The 22,853-nt window shown below is 42.3% G+C and overlaps 1 protein-coding gene across 1 annotated transcript in view; it reads left to right on the top strand.

The window, feature by feature from the left end:
- Positions 1 to 22,853, top strand: part of LOC123586588 (kinesin-like protein KIF28P) — a 78,918-nt gene that overhangs the window by 11,438 nt on the left and 44,627 nt on the right. The window contains exons 3-5 of the mRNA XM_045455813.1: positions 4,316 to 4,519; positions 9,250 to 9,285; positions 14,541 to 14,765. Of these exons, the coding sequence (XP_045311769.1) occupies positions 4,316 to 4,519; positions 9,250 to 9,285; positions 14,541 to 14,765 (465 nt within the window). The remainder of the gene's footprint in view (positions 1 to 4,315; positions 4,520 to 9,249; positions 9,286 to 14,540; positions 14,766 to 22,853) is intronic.

Genomic DNA, 22,853 nt, shown 5'->3' with positions numbered 1-22,853 from the left:
GTTGCCTACAAGAGACCCCACTTTAGGCCCAAGGACACAAAGAGACTGAAAACAAAAAGATGGAAAAAATATGCCATGCAAATGGAAGTGGGGAAAAAAAAGTCAAAGTAACAATATTTATATCAGACAAAATAGACTTTAAAACAAATACTCTAAGAAGAGACAAAGAAAGTCATTCTATAATGATAAAACAAACAATCCAACAAGAGGCTATAACAGTTGTAAATCTGTCTGCACCCAACATAGGCGCACCTAAATATATAAAGACAATATTAACAGACATAAAGGGAGAAATTGACAGCAATACAATAATAGGAGGGGACTTTAACACCCCACTTATGTCAGTGGATAGGTCATCCAGACAGTAATCAACAAGGAAACAGTGGCTTTGAGTGACACATGGGATCAGATGAATCTCACAGATACATACAGAACATCCCATCCAAGAACAGCAGAATACAAATTCTTTTTGGGTGTACATGGAACCTTCCCCTGGGTAGAGTGCATGTTAGGCCACAAAACAAACATCAGTAAACTTAAGGAGTTTGAAATCACATCAAGCATCTTTTCTCACCACAAGAGTATGAAACTAGAAATCAATTACAAGAGTAAAACTGGAGAAAACACCAACATGTGGACACTAAACAACCAATGGGTCAAAACAAAGGACAGCAAAGCGGCAATTAAAAAATACATGGTAAGAAATCAAAATGGAAACACAATGGTTCAAAATCTTTGGGATGCAGCAAAAGCAGTTCTAAGAGGAATTTAGGGGCACCTGGGTGGCTCAGTCAGTTGAGCATCTGACTTCAGTTTAGGTCATGATCTCATGGTTTGTGGGCTCGAGTCCCGCATCGGGCTCTGTGCTTACATCTAGGAGTCTGGAGCCTGTTTCAGATTCTGTGTCTCCCTCTATGCCCCTCCCCCGTGTGTGTGTGTGTGTGTGTGTGTGTGTGTGTGTGTGTGTGTGCGCGCGCGCGTGCGCGCTCTCTCAAATAAATAAACATTAAAAAAAAAAACTTAGGGGCACCTGGGTGTCTCAGTGGGTTGAGCGTCTGACTTTGGCTCAGGTCATGATCTCGTGCTCATGGGTTCAAGCCCCACATCAGGCTCTGTGCTGATAGCTGAGTGCTTGGATCCTGCTCTGGATTCTGTATCTCTTTTCTCTCTCTGCCCCTCCCCTGCTCATGCTCTGTCTGTCTCTCTCTCAAAAAATAAAACATTTAAAAATTTTTTTTAAAAAAGAGGGAAGTTTATTATTGTAATAGTGATAGAGGCCTGCCTCAAGAGACAAGAAAAATCTTCAACAACCTAACCTTACTCCTAAAGGAATTATAAACAGAAAAAACAAAAGCCAAATTTAGTAGAAGGGAGAAAATAATAAAGATCAGAGCCAAAATAAATGAAATAGATGCTTATAAAATAGAAAATATCTATGAAACTAAGAGCTGCTTCTTTGAAAAGATAAAAAAATTGATAGAAAGAGAGGGAAGAGAGGGAATCCCAAGCAAGCTCTACACTATCAGCACACAACCTGATGCAGGGTTAGAACTCATGAACCATGAGATCATGATGTGAGCTGAAATCAAGAGTTGCATGCTTAACCAACTGAGCCACCCACGTGCCCCTAAAATGGCATATTTTAAATGGATGAATATAATGTGTGTCAATTCTGTTTTGAGTTTTTTCCAAAAACAATAAGATACCAAGTAATACATTTAACAAAGGAGGTAAAAGACCTGTACGTAATATGTACCTGTACATAAAATGATGACACTGATGAAAGAAATTGAAGAAGACACAAATAAATGAAAAGATATTCTGTGCTCATGGCTTGAAAGAATTAATATTGTTAAATTTCCACACTATCCATAGCAATCTACAGATTCAATGCAATCCTCATCAAAATTCCAGTGGCGTTTTTCACAGAAATAGAATAAACAATCCTAAAATATGTGTGAAACCACAAAATCTCCAAATAGAGCAGCCTTGAGAAAGGACAAAGCAGGAGGCATTACACTCCCTGATTCAAACTATATTACAGAGCTATGGCAATCAAAACAGTATGGCACTGGCATAAAACCACACATAGATCAGTGGAATGGAACAGAGAGCCCAGAAATAAACCCATGTGTATATAGTCAATTAATCTATGACAAAGGAGCCAAACATAGACGACAGAGGAAAGGACAGTGTTTTCAATAAATGGTTTTGGGAAAACTGGACAGTCACATGCAAAAGAATGAAACTGGACCCCCACATCACACCATTCACAAAAATTAACTTGAAATGTATTAAAAACTTGAACATAAGGGCAAAACCCACAAAATTTCTCAGAGGCAACATAGGTGGTAAGCTTCTACATATCAGTCTTGGAAATGATGTTTTGGATTTAATAACAAAAACAAAAGTAAGTAAGTGGGACTATGTCAGACCAAAAAGGCTTCTGTACATAAGGAAATCATCAGCAAAATGAAAGGGCAACATACAAAATGGAAGAAAATATTTGCACATCATATATCTGGTTCATATCCAAAATAGATAAAGAACTTATACAAGTCAATAGCAAATAACAACAACAACAATAACAACAACAGCAAACAACCCAATTAAAAAATGGGCAGAGAAAATGAATAGACAGTTTCTCCAAAGAAGATATGCAAATAGCCAACAGGTACAAGAAAAGATGCTTAATGTCACTCATCATCAGGAAATGCAAATCAAAACCACGGCGAGACATCTCCTCACACCAGGTAGAATGGCTATTATCAAGAAGACTAATTCTGGTAATCAGTTCACAATATGTACAAATATCATATGTTGTTCACCTGAACCTAATATAATGTTATATATCAATTACATCTCGATTTTTGAAAAGATAGTTTTAAAAGACTGCAGGAATTGTGCTGTAAAGAATTCACTTGGGGATGAGGACCACCATCGAGCTTTTTTGGCCACCTGTTACGAGATCGCAGAATTACTGTTTCACACACCGTAGTGTAGGACAATGCCTCGTATATTTGATGATAGGATGGTGGGTAGGAAGAAATTAGAAATGTAATTCTAACTCCAAAACTAGTTACTTTACTAAGCTTAGTAGGTGCTCCTTAGGTTTAGCTAATCGCTCTTAAGGTATAGAGTAGATACCCTTTGTAAGAACACATTTCTCTGGGAAAAGTATAATTACAATGATTTCATAAACCACTGGCCAAATTCTACATCTTAGGCCTGAAGCTCCCCTAAATGTTGTAGTGTAATAATTTGTATTCCTTTCTTATGAGAAATGAACAGTATGAGAAAATCAGTTCCTGTCTATTGTCCACATATAAATCATACTATGTTGGTATGTGCATCTTTCCCAGACGTAAAAATTATATAAATTATACAAATGTACCTACTGCAATGGAGGGATCATGTAAAACTTACTATTTTTTTTTTTGTTTGAGAGAGAGAGAGTGCACATCCATGTGTGCATTAGCAGGGTAGGGGCAGAGGAAGAGAGAGAATCCCAAACAGGCCCCACACTCAGCATGGAGCCGGACACGGGGTTTGATCCCATGACTTGGGATCATAACCCCAGCTGACAACAAGAGTCGGATGCTCAACCAACTGAGCCTCCCAGGCACTCCAAGCTTACTTATTATTTTATTGATATTAGAGATCAGAGAAGAATGTACTCTTTGAAACAGCCTCAAATAAGAGAATATTGCTGGCTGTGGTCATGGTCCAGATAACGAAGGAGCCAGACCACATCTTCTCTTTCAAGCAGTTGTGGGCACAGGCATCTGTGTCTCCCACTTAAAAAGGGAGTGTGTGCCCATGTATGTATGTGTGTTGTAGAAATGCTCCAAAACCACTGGGTCTTGCGGCCACACACACACACACACACACAAAAGAGCTCAGCAGCAGAGGACTGAAATCAGTGCAGGGATTTTGTGATGTTATTGTTTGGAGTCAAGAACAAAGAGAAAGTAGGAGACACTTTGACTAGTCTCTGACACCTTGAAATTTTTGTCTGATTGCTGAATTTTAATGACCTAGCAAGGCTAGGTTTTGGCAAGGCTGTTAGAGGCACAGATTTGCTATTGATGGACACCAGCTAGTTGAAGATTCACGATCATCAGTGTTTTCCAAATGGCCAAATCTCATTTTTGGTTTCCAGCTTTATTTTATTGGTTCTAAGATAGCATCAGAATTTTATTTCAAGTAGGTCATAGGGTACTAATTAAGCAATTCATCAAAACCAGAATATTTATGTTTTGAGAGTATCATGAAAAGCCCAAGCTGAACACTGTGCCTGTGATCTTCTTTGCAGAAAGATGTTTTCCATGATCTTGGCAGGGGAATTCTGGACAGCGCTTGGCAAGGCTATAATGCCACCCTCCTAGCCTATGGCCAAACTGGCTCTGGAAAAAGCTATTCCATGGTTGGGCTTGGCGCAAACAAGGGTATCATTCCAAATGTATGTGAAGAGCTCTTTCAAGCAATTGAGGAGCGGGAGAGAAATCAGGAATACCAGGTATGTACTCTCTTAAAATCCCTTCTTGGAGGGATTTCTTCTCTCATTTTGGAAATCCCTGGCCCCGAATTATCAGCATCTCTATTGGGGGATAATGTTAATTTTCCATAGCAAAATCTTTTCAGGATCACAAAATCAAGTTGCAGATAATGAGAACATAGAATTTGTCTAGTCCTGAGGCAAACCCAAGGAAATATTTTTTAAAGGCATTTTGAATATCCTAGCAGCAGCTGTCTTAAAAGCTAACACTCACAAGGGATCTATCATTGTTGAGGTTGCTCAACAAGACCGTCACTGACTCTCCTACAGTCACCTTTACTCCCCTCTTCTGCTAAGGCTGTGGCTGTGTCTTCATCTTCATTTATGGATTTTTATTTCTTTACAAAATTTTTTTTAATGTTTATTCATTTTTTGAGAGACAGAGAGAGATAGAGCATGAGCAGGGGAGGGGCAGAGAGAGGGAGACACAGAATCTCTAGCAGGCTCCAGGCTCCGAGCTGTCAGCACAGAGCCTGACGTGGGACTCAAACTCCTGAACGGTGAGATCATGACCTGAGCTGAAGTCAGACGCTCAACCGACTGAGCCACCCATGTGCCCCTATGGATTTTTATTTCTAGATAAGGACTTTTATTTTCTTTCTCAGTTTCCCCAGCAGAGTTTCTTACTTGCCCCAACATAGAAGGCCCACACTGAATTTTAAATTCACTGAAGGTGGGTGACATCACCACGATGGACAGCAACCATTAACAAATGTCTTTAAAACATGACGGTAAATTGTCTACAAATACCTGTAAGCAGAGCCTGTGTTTGTTTCCTCTAAGTGACAGGTGAAATTTATGTCATGAAAATTCAACAATGCATCATCTTTTTTTTATCTCAATTTTCCTCCTGATTTTAAAAGCAATGTGTTCAAGTCAGAGAACAGAAACTGCTCACAATCTCATCACTTAAATACTGTCAACATTATAGTATATTAGTAATTTTGTAATTAATTTTTTTTCAAAGTAATACAAGCATAGTTTAAAAACCCAAATTACCTAAGGGAAAGAAAGGCCTACGGCCACACAAAAAACATATACATGAATGTTGCACAGCGACGTATTTGCAAAGGTCAAAAAGTGGAAACAAGCCAAGCGGCCATCAAGTGATGAATGGATGAATGCAAGGCAGTATGGCCAGACAATGGAATATACTCAGCAGTAAGAGGAACTATAGCATCTGGCACCTGCTACAACATGGATGAAACTTGGGGCACCTGGGTGGTTCTGTTGGTTGAACAACCGACTCTTGATCAGTTCAGGTCATGATCCCAGGGTTGTGGGATTGAGCCCCTCATCAGGCTCTGCACAGGGCATGGAGCCTGCTTGAGATTCTCTCTCTCTCCCTCTCTCTGCCCCACCTCTACTCACATGTGCTCGCTCTCTAAAATAAAGTAAAACAAAGCAATATTTAAAAATGGATTTGGGGTGCCTGGGTGGCGCAGTTGGTTAGGCGTCCGACTTTAGCCAGGTCACGATCTCGCGGTCCGTGAGTTCGAGCCCCGCGTCGGGCTCTGGGCTGATGGCTCAGAGCCTGGAGCCTGTTTCCGATTCTGTGTCTCCCTCTCTCTCTGCCCCTCCCCCGTTCATGCTCTGTCTCTCTCTGTCCCAAAAATAAATAAACGTGGGAAAAAAAATTAAAAAAAAAAAATGGATGAACCTTGAAAACATTATGCTGAGTGGAAAAAAAGCCACACAGAAAAGATACCATACCATTTGATTCCCTTCACATAAAATGGCCAGAATAGGAAAAATCTATAGAGACAAAAAGTGGGTTGGTGATTGCCTAGGGTTGGGGCAGAGCAGAGAGGAACAGAGAAGGTCGAGTGGAGAGTGACTGTTAATGGGGTTCTTTTTGGAGGGGACAAAACATTCTTAGGTTGTGGGGGTAGTTACACAGCTCTGTGAATATACTCAAGACCATTGGGTTGTACACTTTTTAATTTTTTTTTAATGTTTATTTTTGAGAGAGAGAGAGAGAGGAAGAGAGAGAATCCCAAGCAGGCTCCATGCTCAGTGCAGAGCCCAATGTGGGGCTTGATCTCACAAACTGTGAGATCATGATCTCAGCCAAAACCAAGAGTTGGACGCTCAACTGACCGACTGAGCCACCCAGGCGCCCCAGATCATACATGTTAAATGGAAGGATGGTACAGAATTGCACTGACAGCCTTGTTGGAAGCCACCAGCGTCTTGCTGTTCTTCCTCCCCTCCTTGCCCATCGTGGCCCAAAGGTTACCATCTTCCATGCTTCGCCATTTGCCCTGGTATCCATCTGCATATTTTCAAACAATGCTGGTTTTTCTCCTCTTAGTAAAAATGTCTGAAATTGCTGTTGACCTTCTTGCCACAGTAAAAGAGAATTTATCCCCATCACACCCACACCATACACCACGATGCTTTCTTGGCCACATAACCGCTGCGTTATCGTAAAATTTGGTTAAATCAGTAGTGTATAGCATTTTAGCTGTGCAACTATTAGTCACTGCTGAACCAAGGAATACATAAACGCCTTTCTACACTGTTTTTCTTCAAGTATTCTTTAATTTTTTAATTTTAAAATTTGTGGGGCTTGTTTTTCTTTGAATTTTTAATTGCCTTGTATGTGTGTATGTGTATGGTATTCTATAAATCCCTCTGCGGGTTTTTCTCAATGCACTGTCACCTACCTATTAATCCTATTTCCAATACATTCAAGACTTATCAGCTCCATTAGTCAGGGATGGGGGTCTCCTTCAGCAAGAGTCTTCCATTTTCCTGCTGTGATTTGGAGCAGTATTTCCCCAAGGCCACTGCAAAGTGTCATTTTGGAACTCTATTGCCACATCCTTCTCTGCTGCCTCCTCGGACTACTAAATGCAACATGTTTCTGTTTCTTAGCTTACGCTCTCCTTCTGCTGCAATTTCCTCAGGATAGGTGGATCGGGTATACTTTGCATCTTTGCATCACTGAAAATACCTTTTCCTCCTCCCACACTGATCGAAGTGTATCCAGAACAGAATTCCAGATTTCTGAGAATAATTGGCAACATTATTCATTTTCTTTTGATTTCCAACTTTGCAGCTGAGAAGTCTGGTACCAGTCTGGTTTCCAATTCTTTCTACGTGAATTTTTTTTTTTTTTTTTTTTTACTTTCAGCTTCTCTCTCAGCTTTTAGGATCTTCTTTTCACCCCTGAGGGTCTGGTGTGTCTTAGTGTAAGCATTTTTCATTCATCGTGCTGGACACTTGGGGGAACCTTTTCAATCTGGCAATCTTTGTCTTCAGTTCTGAGTAGCTTTTCTTATATTATTTCTTTTATAATTGTTCTCCCTTCTAGAACTCCTCTTAATTGGATTTTGGACCTCTTGTGCTAATGTTCTAATTGTATAATGTTTTACTTCTTGCTTTCCACTTCTTGGTCTTTTTTTTCCCCTTTATTCTAGAAGATTCCCTCAACTCTATCTTACAACCCTTCCACTACATTGTCACTTTGGCTATCTTTCCTCAAGTTTAATGTACAAACATTCTTACTCTCTTTTTCCTTTTAAATAGCATCCTGTTTTTTCATAGATAGAATTCTTTCTCTGATGGTAGGAATTATAGGACTTTTTAAAATATATTTTTTAATGCTTATTTATTTTTGAGAAAGAGGGAGACACAGTGTGAGCAGGGGAGGGGTAGAGAGAGAGGGAGACACAGAATCCAAAGCAGACTCCAGGTTCTGAGTTGTCAGCACAGAGGCCAACATAGGACTCAAATTCACGAACAATGAGATCATGACCTGAGCCAAAGTTGGACACTTAACCGACTGAACCACCCAGGTGTCCCTATAGGACTTTTAAAAGTGTTTTCTTCTACTCCATGCATTGTCTGCTTTCTTGAAGTTCCTTTTTTCTACAGTTTGTTTGCTCTCTCATATTGGAGGCTTTCCTGGTCTGCTAATCCTAGGCCATTTGTTTAAAACATGTGACACTCAAGTTAGTTGGAAGCTCTGGGGACAGGAGACATGACTGGCAAGACCCACGATGGGGTAATGAAATGCACAAGCCAGTCTTCCCCTTGGTAGAGGGGTGGTGGCAAATGTCAGTATCTTGGGGCCTTTTCTTTATGCTAGAGCCATTCAGAGCCCTCCAGTCTCCCGCTTAAGGGGTGCTGGCTTGTCCAGCAATATTCCAAAAGCACAGTAGGGTAAAAACCACCCTCTTTCTGTACATATGTTCAGAGTGGGGGTGAGCAATAAAGAATAACCTTTTTCTAGCACACCTGGGTGGCTCAGCCGGTTAAGCATCCGACTTTGGCTCAGGTCATGGTCTCACAGTTCGTGGGTTCAAGCCCCACATCAGGCTCTGTGCTGCTTCAGATTCTGTGTCTCCCTCTCTCTCTGCCCCTCCCCTACTTGTGCTCTCTCTCACAAAGAAAAACATTAAAAATTTTTTTAAATAATCTTTTTCTGTTTCCAATTGAGATTGAAAGACACACACTCACACACACAGAGGTGTATATCTGTTTTTCATTTATATTAATAACTTCCTCCAGATCATTAAAATTATGCAAGAATCTCTTATGACATGTGAAATAGAGCACTGGTATATTTAATAATAGCCTTTCCCTTTGTGGGAAATGTTTGTTGTTCCTACATTACTTTTTTTTTTTTTTCCCCCAAAGATGACTTTCCAAAGAATATTTACTTTATGTTCTTTTCTGTACAGGTTACATTCAGTATGCTGGAAATTTACAATGAGCAGGTAACGGCGATTCTATTCTCTGACACACAAATCTGGGTGACTCTGCAGCTTAATCAATATTAATACTATCAATATCAATCAATATCCCCCGCACTACAGATACAGTCAGAACTCTGTGGCCTGGCATTGGCTAGCCAGCTTTGACCCACCTCTCCGGCTCTACGTCTTGTCCTGTTATCTCCACACACCCTATGCTTCAGCAGCATAGACTTCTCCTTCCTTTCCAGAACACGTCATTCCATCCTGCATTTCCCGTTCTCTCCCTGGAATGGCCCCCTGCTTTCGCCACCCTTGAAGAAAGCACTGCCCTTGGAGGTACAGCTCCGGGCTCAGGGCTCCCACACATCCTGCAGCAGTTGACCTCAGTCAGCATGTGGGGTAGAGGAGGTGGCGGCAAATTTATTTTCAAAGGGCCAGTCTCTGCTGCAACTACTCACTTCTGCCCTCGTAGAGCAAATGGTATATGCATGAACAGGCACAGCTGTGTACCCATAAAATTTGATTCCTGGACACTGAAACTTAAATTTCACATAAATCTTGATGTGGGGCCATGAGCCAACTGTCAAGAAAGAATTCTGGAGATATTTTCGGTGCAAAAAGGTGCTTTAATTATAGCACAGGGACAGTACCCATGGGCAGAAGGGGCTGCATTGGGATCATGAGGAGTGACTGATGATATATTTTTTAGTTAGCGGGAGTTAGCGATAGCAGAGGTCTCTAAGGAATTTGTGCACGTTAGAAGCCCCCTGGGAGGGCAACCTATTGTTAAGATAAGGCTGCTTTTAGTCTTTGATGAAATATCAACATTAAGGCGGCCGTGAATTCCTTGAGGAAGGTCATGCTCTGCACATCTCAGGGATTTATCAGTGGGCTGCGGGGTGTAAGGAGACTTAATTTTAGCTACATTTCTCTTGCCTTTGTTCTTCTCATCAATTTTCACGTACTGCAAAATACCTTTTGATTTTTTTTTCAATCATTTAAAAATGTGGAAAACGGTCTTATGTCAAGGATCATACAAAAACACGTGGTAGGCTGAATTTAGCCCCCAGGCCATGGTTCGCCTGTCCCTAAAGGAAGGGCATGGTCTCAGACCCCAGCTCTCTCATGGACTAGCCATGTGACTTTGGAAAATCACTTTAACTCAGAACTCAGTCTTCTCACTTATAAAGTAGAGAGTTTCTAATAAGACAGTACCCATTGAGATGTACTGTGGTCTCACTGCCCTTTCCCCATGAATTGGTCATATTATACTGTGAACTTTAATTAAATATTTGTATCTCCCAAACAGACCATTTCTTTGTGAACACCCTTCTACAGGAAATACCGTCTCAATAGCCAATACACTTTTAGGCTTAAAAGGGGTGCTCCTGAATATTTACAGATGGTCCCCTCTGGTAACCATCAGTTTATGCTCTGTAGTTAAGAGTCTGTTTCTTGGTTTATCTTTTTTTTTCCCCTGGGCTCATTTGTTTTGTCTCTTAAGTTCCACATATGAGTGAAATCATAAGGTGTTTGTACTTCTCTGAATGACTTATTGCACTTAGCAGAATACACTCTAGCTCTATCCATGGTGTCACAAATGGTAAGGTTTCCATTCTTTTTTTATGGCTGAGTAATATTCCATTGTGTGTGTGTGTGTGTGTGTGTGTGTGTGTGTGTGTGTATACATCTTTTTTATCTTTTTATCGGTCAATGGACACTTAGGCTGCTTCCATAATTTGGCTATTGCAGATAATGCTGCTATAAATATTGGGGTGCATGTATCCCTTTGAATTAGTATTTTTGGATTTTTTTTTTTTTTTAGTAGGCTTCATGCTCAGCATGGAGCCCAGTGTGGGGCTCAAACTCACGACTGTGAGATCATGATCTGAGCTGAGATCAAGAGTCAGATGCTTAACCGACTGAGCCACCCAGGGAGGCCAGTATTTTTGTATTTGTTGGGTAAATACTTAGTAGTGCAATTACTGGGTCATAGGGTAGTTATGTTTTTAACTTTTTGAGGAACCTCCATACTTTTCCACAGTGGCTGCACCACTTTGCATTCCCATCAATAGTGCAAGAGGGTTTCCTTTTCTCCACATCCTTGTCAACACCTGTCGTTCCTTGTGTTGTTAATTTTAGCCATCCTGACAGGCATGAGGTGGCATCTCATCGTGGTTTTGCTTTGCATTTCCCCGATGATGAATGATGTTGAGCATCTTTTCAAGTGTCTGTTGGCCGTCTCTACGTCTTCTTTGGAGAAATGTCTGTTCATGTCTTCAGTCCTTTTTAAAATTGGATTATTTGGTTTTTGGGTGTTGAGTTTGATAAGGTCTTTATAGATTTTGGATACCATCGTTTTGATGTGTCATTTGCAAATATCTTTTCCCATTCCATGGGTTGCTTTTTAATTTTGTTTATTGTTTCCTTTGCTGTGCAGAAACCTTTTACTTCGGTAAAGTCCCAATAATTTATTTTTGCTTTTGTTTCTCTTGCCTCAGGAGACATATTTAGAAAGAAGTTGCTAGGGCTGATGCCAAAGAGGTTATTGCCTGTGTTCTCCTGTAGGATTTTGATGGTTTCCTGTCTCACATTTAGGTCTTTACCCATTTTGAATCTATTTCTGTGCATGGTGTAAGAAAGTGGTCCGGTGTCATTCTTTTGCATGTTGCTGTCCAGTTTTCCCAACACGATTTGTTGAAGAGACTGTCTTTTTCCCATGGGATATCTTTTCTGCTTTGCCAAAGATTGACTGACCATATAGTTGTGGATTCCAAATGGGTTCTCATGTCAAGGTCACTGGTTAAGTTTCTATTTCTTTCAAGTTGCTAAGACTTGGAAGACAGTATGGCTCCTTTACCTTACACCAATAACTTTAGGAAGACAATTTAATTTCTTTTATGACCAACTTCTGGTGGGCATCTCATTGTGGTCTCCCTACTGACATCTGTTTATGATGATACACTGTCTAGAATTCTGTCTTCTTGTCTCTAAAATGAGAACACTGGACATCTTAGGAACATTTCCGTTTCTCATATTCCATGAGTCTCCGGTATTTTTCCTCTAGGTACTTAAAGTGAAACTTATTAGGTACCTGTGATGTTTCAGACATCCTACCAGACTCTGAGGACGAGTGAGTCCCACGACTTAACTCCTGCCACGGAGGAGTCTGGTGGGAGCTTAAAACACCTCTCCAGACAGTGATGCCTTACATGTGCGGCATGAAAAGTAAAGCGCATTGGCAACATCGGTCAACGCTGGACTCAGACTGGGCCTCGAGAGATGTGTATGAGCTTGGCGAGGCTGCGGGAAGGCTCGGGGCACAGATAGGGGCACTTTGGGCCAGGATTAGTTTTCACCAGTCGAAAAATACCTGAAGGCGCATGGCACTGAAGGGAACAGTGAGTAAGTACTCTGGGTAGCCGGAGTTGGAGGCACGGTGGGGACGTCAGGAGATGAAGCCAAAGATAGGCTCTGCCTAAGAGCGAGGGGCCTTTGTCCTGCAGGCAGTGGAGAATCAGTGGAGGATCTTACAGGGAAATCAGATGATCGGACTGGGATTCTGGGAGCGTTCTCTAGCAGCAGAGGGAAGTTGGATTTGAAGGCGTGCCAAATAGAGGCAGAGTTAGGGGAGTCCCGGGAAAGCCCAGGTGAGTGAAGAAGGTCTTATGAGAGTCACCCAATTCTGATCTCCAGACACTCCCTGGAGGGCGCTGGCACCAGGATCTGCCCCTGTCTCTGGCACCTTACGTCCACTAAGTCTTAGTTTGGCTCGCCCGAGCTTCCCTCTGCGATCTTGCCTTGGTTCTAGGATGCAGAGCTGTGGAGCAACAGACCTGGGGGAGATCTCAGAGATCGTTTAATCCGCCCCCTCCTATTATGAACCCTAGGAAAATAAGAGATTTTCCAAAGCACTCCCAGGCTGGAAGCAAAACAAGGACTGAGAACCCAGGTCTTCAGGCTCCCAGCCCAGACGTCTCGGTATCATAAGACACCGAACCACCCCTCTGGGGGCCTCTGCCTCTACCAGACTCCCACAGCAGGACCTACTTGGCCTTGTCCGAAGTGGCTTTTCTTGGGTGAGAGGAAACACGGGCTTGCACCCGAGGCCGTGGTCTAGGTGTGACAGCTCACGAATCTCCGACAAGAAGATTCAAAGAATCACCCTCATTCTCTTGTTAGACTTGACTGGCGCAAATACCTTCGGGATTGAATCAGTTTCCCTTGGAAGTAGGGTTCGGGATGGTGGCATTTGGGGGATGGTGATTCCACCCCCCCCCCCAGGTGCATCAGGCCTTCTGCTGACCTTGGGTACTCAGCACGCTCTTCTCTGCTATTTATTTTTATTTTTAGTTGTCACTGTTTTCAGTAAAATGTCACTACTTTGTAATAGAGACTCTGTGGTAATTCAGACCGGGACTAGGATGGTGTATTTCTATGTTATCCCCAAAGGAGTTGCTAATCAAATCAAACAGTTAACAAGGCTCCTGGGAGAACGTTCATGGCAATAAGAGAATAAGGGTTTCAAGCACAATGTTTTAGAAGCACCTGTTGAAAGCCAGACACCCGTGCACACCCACTCCAATATTTCGTCATACTGTAGAAGTGGTTCCAGACGCTTCTAATTCACAACATACAGTGTGTTAAACATTATTCGTTAGCCTCGCTCTGATTGCACCATCCTGTGAAAAAGCATTCACGGAGTGCCTCTCCTATGTCAGGAACTATGTCAGGATCTACTGATCTCACAGGAAGGGAGTTCACAGGCCGGATGGGCTGCCTGAGGTACTAGAAAATACTAGAACTGAGTTTCAGAAAACTAGGCTTACGCCAGCAATTACAACAGATTTCCCTCGTGTTGGCTGTTCCCCTATTGCTTACTCACCTAAATTATGAGAGTGTCCAGTACCTACCGAAATTTAGCATCTATTCATTCAATAAATATTTATTTATTTTTAATGTTTATTTATTTTTGAGAGAGAGAGAGAGAGAGAGGGAGCGCGCGCGCACAAGCAGGAGAGGGGCAGAGAGAGAGGGAGACACAGACTCCAGAGCGGGCTCCGGGCTCCGAGCTGTCCGCCCAGAGCCCCCCACACGGGGCTCGAACTCACGAACCGTGAGATCATGTCCTGAGCCAAAGTCAGACGCTTCACCAACGGAGCCACCCAGGGGCCCCAATAAGTTTTTTTAAATTTAATATATCCTAGACAGAGGCGTAAGAGTGACATAAATGGAAATCCCTGGCTTCCTGAAGTTTATACTCTTTTTATCCACAGATACGAGACTTGCTGTCTAGAACCAAGCAACCCGGAGGACTAAAAGTAAGGGAGGATCAACACCTGGGCTTTTATGTGGATGGCCTGAAGTCAGTGCCCTGTGAGAACTACGCGCAGATTGAAAGGCTGATGGAGCAAGGGACAAAAATAAGGACCACGGCCTCGACCAACATGAACGCCAGCAGTAGCCGGTCTCATATGGTTATCACCATTCAGTTCAGGCAGGTGAGATGTGCGGGAAGGCAGCCGTCCCGGTTCCCCACCAGGCTTGGGGTCTGTGGGGAGGGTACCCCGAGGGCACGAGGAGCTGGTGGGTGTTCCGGAATCCTTTCAGATTTGACCTGTGGATTACGGTGGCTGCTTCCAACCAGGGGCTCCGGGGTCAGGAACAGGAGGAAGGGAGGCACCTTGCCTCTCTCCACCCTGGCTCCCCAGTACGATGATGACCAGCTTTCAGATCCCTGAGCCTAGAGGACACCAGATACTCAACTACCTTTCCGATTCATGTAAGTTGCAAGATAAAGTCTTCGAAACTAGCTCACCCATGTAACTCTCCACTAACTGGCATCTCTGATAAAACCGAGCACATTTTTCCCCTCCGTACTCCTCGGTAGATATCAGAGAGTGAACTCTACATCGTCACCAGCCAGATTCAGAAACAGTTATTTACAAAGCCTGGGCAATCGGTGCAGGGAGCTGGGATTTCACCATCTCTGTTCCCTACGCCACAGCCCGAGTCACAGACAGAATGGGAATAAATGAAGGTTGCCCTGCTCTGATCAGGAATAGTGGGACAACACTGGACTATACCTGACCCTTTGTTTACCGGCTTTGAAACTTCGGGAAATAACTTCCTTGCCCTCAGTCTCCGTTTCCTATTCTGTAAAATGCGATCCTGCAGGAATGCTGGGAAGCTTAAATAAGAGCCTGCATCTTTTTTTTTTTTTTTTTTTTTTCAACGTTTATTTATTTTTGGGACAGAGAGAGACAGAGCATGAACGGGGGAGGGGCAGAGAGAGAGGGAGATACAGAATCGGAAACAGGCTCCAGGCTCTGAGCCATCAGCCCAGAGCCCGACGCGGGGCTCGAACTCACGGACCGCGAGATCGTGACCTGGCTGAAGTCGGACGCTTAACCGACTGCGCCACCCAGGCGCCCCAAGAGCCTGCATCTTAAAGAAGTTTGAGAGCAGACTGTGAAGATGGCGGAGAGGGACCTGAGCTCGTTTCCTCCTGCTCACACACAGAGGCAATGACTATGCATGATCCAGCTCACTACAGAAATGACTCGAAGACTAGCAGAACAGCTCTTCCACAGCTAAAGACACGGACAGATAACCCCCATTGAGAAGGGTAGGAGGGGTGGAGACCTAGCTGGAAAGCAAAGCCCAAGCATAATGACGCCCAAGTGAGAAGGATATCCCAGGCACCAAGATTTTCCCTCACGAGTGAGGGTATCAGACTTTACCTCGGGCACCCCCTGCCCTGGAGACCTGCATTGGGAAGACAAGCCTTGTAACACCTGGCTTTGAAAATCAGTGGACTTAACTCTGGGAGAGGCAAAGCGCCATAAGAATCCAAGAGTCTGGGCCACCTGGGTGGCTCAGTCGATTAAGCACCTGACTCTTGGTTTGGCTCAGGTCAGGATCTCACCATTCGTGGGATCGAGCCCAGCACTGGGCTCTGCGCTGACAGCTCAGAGCCTACTTGGGAGTCTCGCTCCCTCACTCTCTCTCTCTCTCTCTCTCTGACCCCCCCCACTCACTCTCTCTCTCTCAAAATAAATAAACTTAAAAATATATCAATTAAAGAATCCGAGAGTCCACTCTTAAAGGGCCAGCACAGAAGCAGTGATTTTAAGGCATGTGTCAGAGGATCAGAGATCTGTAGGAGCTTTCTCAGGGAACGAGAGTGCTGAAGGTACTATTTTCCTTGACCCCCTTCAGCCTAGCTGGTCAGTCCTTGTGGGAGTCAGTTCTGATGCTCTCCATCCACCACCTTAGCCCTGCCTGTCCTGACCCTGTGTTCCACCCACCCATCCACCCAAAAAGACTCCTGCCCCAGAGGAGGGGAGCCAGCCTTGACCACTGGCACACCCACAGCTGCCACGGCCAGTCACACAGGAGGGAGCACGCAGCCCACACAACTGACCTCCCTGGAGTTCCTGGTTCTGCTGACCAGGGGGGATTGTGCTGCTGGGCCCCACGGGACACCTCTACATAAGGCCACTGCCGTCATCACCAGGAGACATAGCTGACCTAATACACAGAAACAGATGAAGGCTCAGACAAAATGAGAAGACAGAAAAATATATTCCACGCAAAAGAACAGGACAAAACCTCAGTAAAAGAACTAAGCAAAATGGAGATAAGCAATCTGCCTGATAAAGAGTTCAAAGCGATCGTCAGGTGCTACACAGACTGGAGAGAAGGGAGGATGAGTTCAGTGAGACCTTCAACCAAAGAGACAGAAATATAGTGGCTGAGTGGCTTAAGAGTCTGACTCTTGATTTTAGCTCAGGTTGTGATCTCATCGCTCTTGGGTTCGAGCCCAGTGTCAGGTTCTGTACTGTCAGTGCTCGGGATTCTCTCTCTCCGCCCCTCCCTGACTCACCTTTTCTCTCTCTCCAAAATAAATAAATGAACAAAGAGGAATTTCCTACTCTGTTTAAAGAAAAAAACAAAAAGAACTAATCACAACTGAAGAATATACTAACTGAAATGAAAAATACACTAGAGGGAATCAACAGCAGATTGGAGGATGCAGAACAAAGGATCAGCAATCTGAAAGACAGGGTGATGGAAGGCAGCCAGCTGAACAGCAATTTAAAAAAAAAAAAAAAGAATTTTTTAAATGAGCATAGCTTGTACTAACATTTGGGTTAGAGGGGTTCCAGACAGAGAAGAGAGAAAGGGGCAGAAAACTTATTTGAAGAAATAACAGTTGAAAACTTCCCTAACCTTGGGAAGAAAACAGACATCCAGGTCCAGGAAAAACAGAGAACCTTAAACAAGATGAATCCAAGGAGGTCCACACTAAGACACATAAAAATTTAAGTGTCAAAAATGAATAACAAAGGGAGAGTCTAGAGAACAGCAAGAGAGAAGCAAATAATTGCATACAAGAGAAACCCCATAAGGCTATCAGCTGATTTTTCAGCAGAAACTTGGCAGGCCAGAAGGGAGTGGCATGATATAATCAAAGTACAGAAAGGAAAAGCCTACAATCAAGAATTCTCTACCCATCAAGGTTATGATCCAGAATTGAAGGAGAGATAAAGAGTTTCCAGGACAGGGGTGCCTGGGTGGCTCAGTCAGTTGAGCATCTGACTCTTGATTTCAGCTCAGATTATGATCCCAGGATTGTGGGACTGAGCCTGGCACCTGCTTAAGATTCTCTCTCTCCCCTGCTCAAGTGCTCTCTCCCACTCTAAATGAATGAATGAATGAATGAATGAATGAATGAATAGCTGGCTAGCTAGTTAGCTTCCAGGACAAACAAAAGTCAAAGGAGAACATTACCACTAAACTGGCCTTACAAAAAATGTTAAAACAACTTCTTTAAACAGAAAAGAAAAGGCTATAACTAGAATTAAGAAAATTATGCAAGGAGAGGCACCTGGGTGGCTCAGTCAGTTAAGCATCTAACTCCTGGTTTCCGCTCAGGTCATGATCTCACGGTTAGTGAGTTCGATCTCCACATTGGGCTCCACATTGACAGTGCAGAACCTGCCTGGGATTCCCTCTCACTCCTCCCTCTGCCCCTCCCTCGCTCGTGTGTGTGCACGCCCTCTCTCAAAATGAATAAACTTTTTTTTAAAGAAAATTATGAAAGGAAAAAATGTCACTGATAAAACCAGACATAAAGGTGATAAATCAATCACTACTAAAGCTAGTATGAAGGTTACAAGGCAAAGGTAGTAAAATTAATTATATATACAAAAGTCAGTTAAAGGATACATAAAATTTTTAAATGTAAAGTATGACACCATATACATAAAATGTGGAGGGGAAGGAAAAATGTAGAGCGTTTAGAATGTGTTTCAACTTAAGCAATCATCAACATAAAATAGACTATTATTTACACTGAATTTACATGTGAACCTCATGGTGACCACAAACCCAAAACCCATAAGATACACAAAAAATAAAGAGAAAGGATTCCAAGCACAACAATAAAGTTATCAAATCACAAAGGAAAAGAGCAACAAATTTTGTTTACTAACAAAATAACAAGAACTATATACTTATCAATAATTACTTTAAATGTAAATGGACTACCAGCATGTATCACACAGCTATAACAAACAATCCTGAAATTTCTATGCAACCGCTAAAGACCCTGAATAGCGAAAGCAATCCTGAAAAAGAAACGAAAGGCTGGAGGAATCACAATTCCAAACTTCAAGCTGTATTACAAAACTGTAGTCATCAAGACAGTATGGTACTTGCATAGGAACAGACACACAGATCAATGGAACAGAATAGAAAACCCAGAAATGGACCCACAACTATATGGTCAACTAATCTTTGACAAAGTAGGAAAGAATATCCAATGGAAAAAAGATGGTCTCTTTGACAAATGGTGTTGGGAAAACTGGACACCAGCATGCAGAAGAATGAAACTGGACCACTTTCTTACACCACACACAAAAATAAATTCAAAATGGACAAAGACCTAAATGTGAGACAGGAAATCACCAAAATCCTAGAGAAGAACATAGGTAGCAACCTCTTTGACCTTGGCCGGAAAACTTCTTACTAGACACATCGCCAAAGCAAAAAGAAACTATTGGGACTTCATCAAGATAAAAAGCTTCTGCACAGCAAAGGAAACAATCAACAAAACTAAAAGGCAGCCAATGGAATGGGAGAAGATATTTGCAAATGACATATCTGATAAGGGGTTAGTATTCAAAATCTATAAAGAACTCATCAAACTCAATACCCAAAAAAACAAATAATCTGGTCAAGAAATGGGCAGAAGATATGAATAGACATTTCTCCAAAGAAGACACCAGATGGCTAACAGACACATAAGATGCTCAACATCACTCATCATCAGGGAAATACAAATCCAAACTATGATGAGATATTACCTCACACCAGTCGGAATGGCTAATATTAACAACACATGAAACAAGAGATGTTGATGAGGATGTGAGAAAGGAGAACCCTTTTGCACTGTTGGTGGGAATGAACAGGTGCAGCTGCTCTGGAAAACAGTATGGAGGTTCCCCCAAAAGTTAAAGATAGAACTACCCTATGATCCAGCAATCGCACTACTAAGTATTTACCAAAAGGATCAAAAAAAATAGATTCGGAGGGGTGCATGCGCCCTGATGTCTAAAGCAGCACTATCAACAATAGCCAAAGTATGGAAAGAGCCCAAATGTCTATCAACTGATGAATGGAGAAAGAAGATGTGGTATGTATGTACACACACACACACACACACACACACACACACACACACAATGCAATACTACCCAGCCATCACAAAGAATAAAACCTTCCCATTTGCGACAACGTGGATGGAGCTAGAGTGTATTATGTTAAACGAAATAAGTCAGTCAGAGAAAAGACAAATACCATATGATTCCACTCATATGTGGAATTTAAGAAACAAAACAGATGAACATATGGTAAGGGGGGGACAAAGAAAAGGAAGCAAGCCATAAGAGACCCTTAATGACAAAGAACAAACTGAGGATTGCTGAAGGGAGGTGGTGGGGGATGGGCTAGGTGGGTGATGGGTATTAATGAGGGCACTTGTTGGGATGAGCACTGGATGTTGTATGTAAGTGATGAATCACTGGGTTCTACTCCTGAAACCAATAATACCCTATATGTTAACTGATTAGAACTTACTTACTTACTTACTTACTTATTTAATTTATTTATTTATTTATTTATTTATTTATTTATTTATTTATTTATTTATTTAAAGACAGAGTGAGAGTGCCTGAACAGGGGAGGGACAGAGAGAGAGGGAGAGAGAGAATCCCAAGGAGGCTTTGCGCTGTCAGCATGGAGCCCGATGTGGGGCCCAAATTCACTAACTGGGAGATCATGACCTGAGCCCAAACCAAGAGTCAGACACTCAACTGACTGAGCCACCCAAGCGCCCCTAACTAGAATTTAAACCAAAACTTGGAAAAAATGAACGTAAATGGACTACATGTTCCAATCAAAAGAACATAAAGTGACTGAATGGAATAAACAAACAAACAAACAAGACCCAACTATATGCTGCCTCAGGCATTCACTTCAGACCTAAGGATACATACAGACTGAGAGTGAAAAGATGGCAAAATTATTCCACGCATGTGGAAGCAAAAAACAATGCTAGGGTAGACAAAATTGACTTTAAAACAAAGACTGTAACAAGAGACATCATTACATAATGATAAAGGGATCAGTCTAACAAGAGGCTATAACAGTTGTAAATCTGTCTGCACCCAACATAGGAGCACCTAAATATATAAAGACAATATTAACAGACATAAAGGGAGAAATTGACAGTAATACAACAACAGGAGGGGACTTCAACACCCCACTTAAGTCAGTGGACAGATTGTCCAGACAGAAAGTCAACAAGGAAACAGTGGCTTTGAGTGACGCATGAGACCAGATGGATCGCGCAGATACATATCCCATCCAAGAACAGCAGAATACAAATTCTTTTCAAGTGTACATGAAACATTCTCCAGGGTAGATTTCATGTTAGGCCACAAAATACACCTCAAGAAACTTAAGGAGTTTGAAATCACATCAGGCTCTGCACTGGGATTGGAGCCTGCGGGGGATTCTCTCTCTCCCTCTGGCCCTCCCCGACTTGCACACACTCTCTCTCTACAAAGACTACTACAAAAGATTATACACCAACAAATTGGACAAATGGATAGAAGAAATGGACAAATTCCTAGAAATGTACAAGTCCAAGTCTGAATTGGGAAGAAATAGAAAACCTGACCAGACCAATAACCAGGAACAACACTGAATTGGCATTCAAAGAGCTCCCAGCAAACAAAATCGCAGGACCACATGGCTTCACAGATGAAGTCTACCAACATTTAAAGAAGCGTTAATACCTATTCTTTTCAAACTATTCCAAAAAATAGGAGAGAAAAGAAACGTTCCAAATTTTTCACAGTAGGAGGCCAGCATCATCTTGATGCAAATTAAAAAATGTTAAAGATTAATATCCTTGATGAACATACATGCAAAAATCTTCTACAAACCAAATTCAACAATACACGAAAAGTATCATTCCCCACAATCAAGTAGGATTTATTTCAGGGACACAAGGGTAGCTCAAGATTTGCAAATCAATCAACGTAATGTACTACATTAACAAATGAAGGACAAAAATCATATGATTAACAGATGCAGAAAAGAGCATTTGACAAAACTTAACATGTGTTCATCACGAAAACTCTCAATAAAGTGGATTTAAGGGGAACATAACTCAATGTACATAATAAAGTCCACATGTGAAAAACCCACAGCGAGCATTATACTCAGTGGTAAAAAGCTAAAGGCGTTTCCTCAAAGATGAGGAACAAGACAGGATGTGCTCACTTTTATTCAACATGTGGAAGTCCTAAAAAAAAAAAACAAAAAAACAAAAAAACAACTTAGAAAAATAGGGGCGCCTGGGTGGCTCAGTTGATTGAGTGTCCGACTTCAGCTCAGGTCATGATCTCACGGTCCGTGAGTTCGGGCCCCATGTCGGGCTCTGTGCTGACAGCTCAGAGCCTGGAGCCTGTTTCGGATTCTGTGTCTCCCTCTCTCTCTGCCCCTCCCCCATTCATGCTCTGTCTCTCTCTGTCTCAAAAATAAACATTGGGGCGCCTGGGTGGCTCAGTCGGTTGGGCGTCCGACTTCGGCTCAGGTCATGATCTCACGATCCGTGAGTTTGAGCCCTGCGTTGAGCTCTGTGCTAACCGCTCAGAGCCTGGAGCCTGTTTTGGATTCTGTGTCTCTCTCTCTGACCCTCCCCCGTTCATGCTCTGTCTCTCTCTGTCTCAAAAATAAACGTTAAAAAAAAGTCTTTTAAAATAAATAAATAAATATTTAAAAAAATTAAAAAAACAAACAAACATGTGGAAGTCCTAGCCACAGCAATCGGATGATCAGACATGAAAAAGAATATAAGGTATCCAAATAAGTAAGAAAGAAGTAAAATTTTTCACTATTTGCAGGCGACAGGATACTATACATGGAATACCCTAAAGTCTACCAAAAAACGACTAGAATTAATAAATGAATTCAGTAAAGTTTCAGGATACAAAATAGATATACAGAAGTCT

The sequence above is a fragment of the Leopardus geoffroyi genome, chromosome C3 (genome assembly GCF_018350155.1).
Source record: "Leopardus geoffroyi isolate Oge1 chromosome C3, O.geoffroyi_Oge1_pat1.0, whole genome shotgun sequence".
NCBI lineage: Eukaryota > Metazoa > Chordata > Mammalia > Carnivora > Felidae > Leopardus > Leopardus geoffroyi.
Note: the sequence above shows the minus strand (reverse complement) of the source record. Positions and strands in the feature narration are given on the sequence as shown.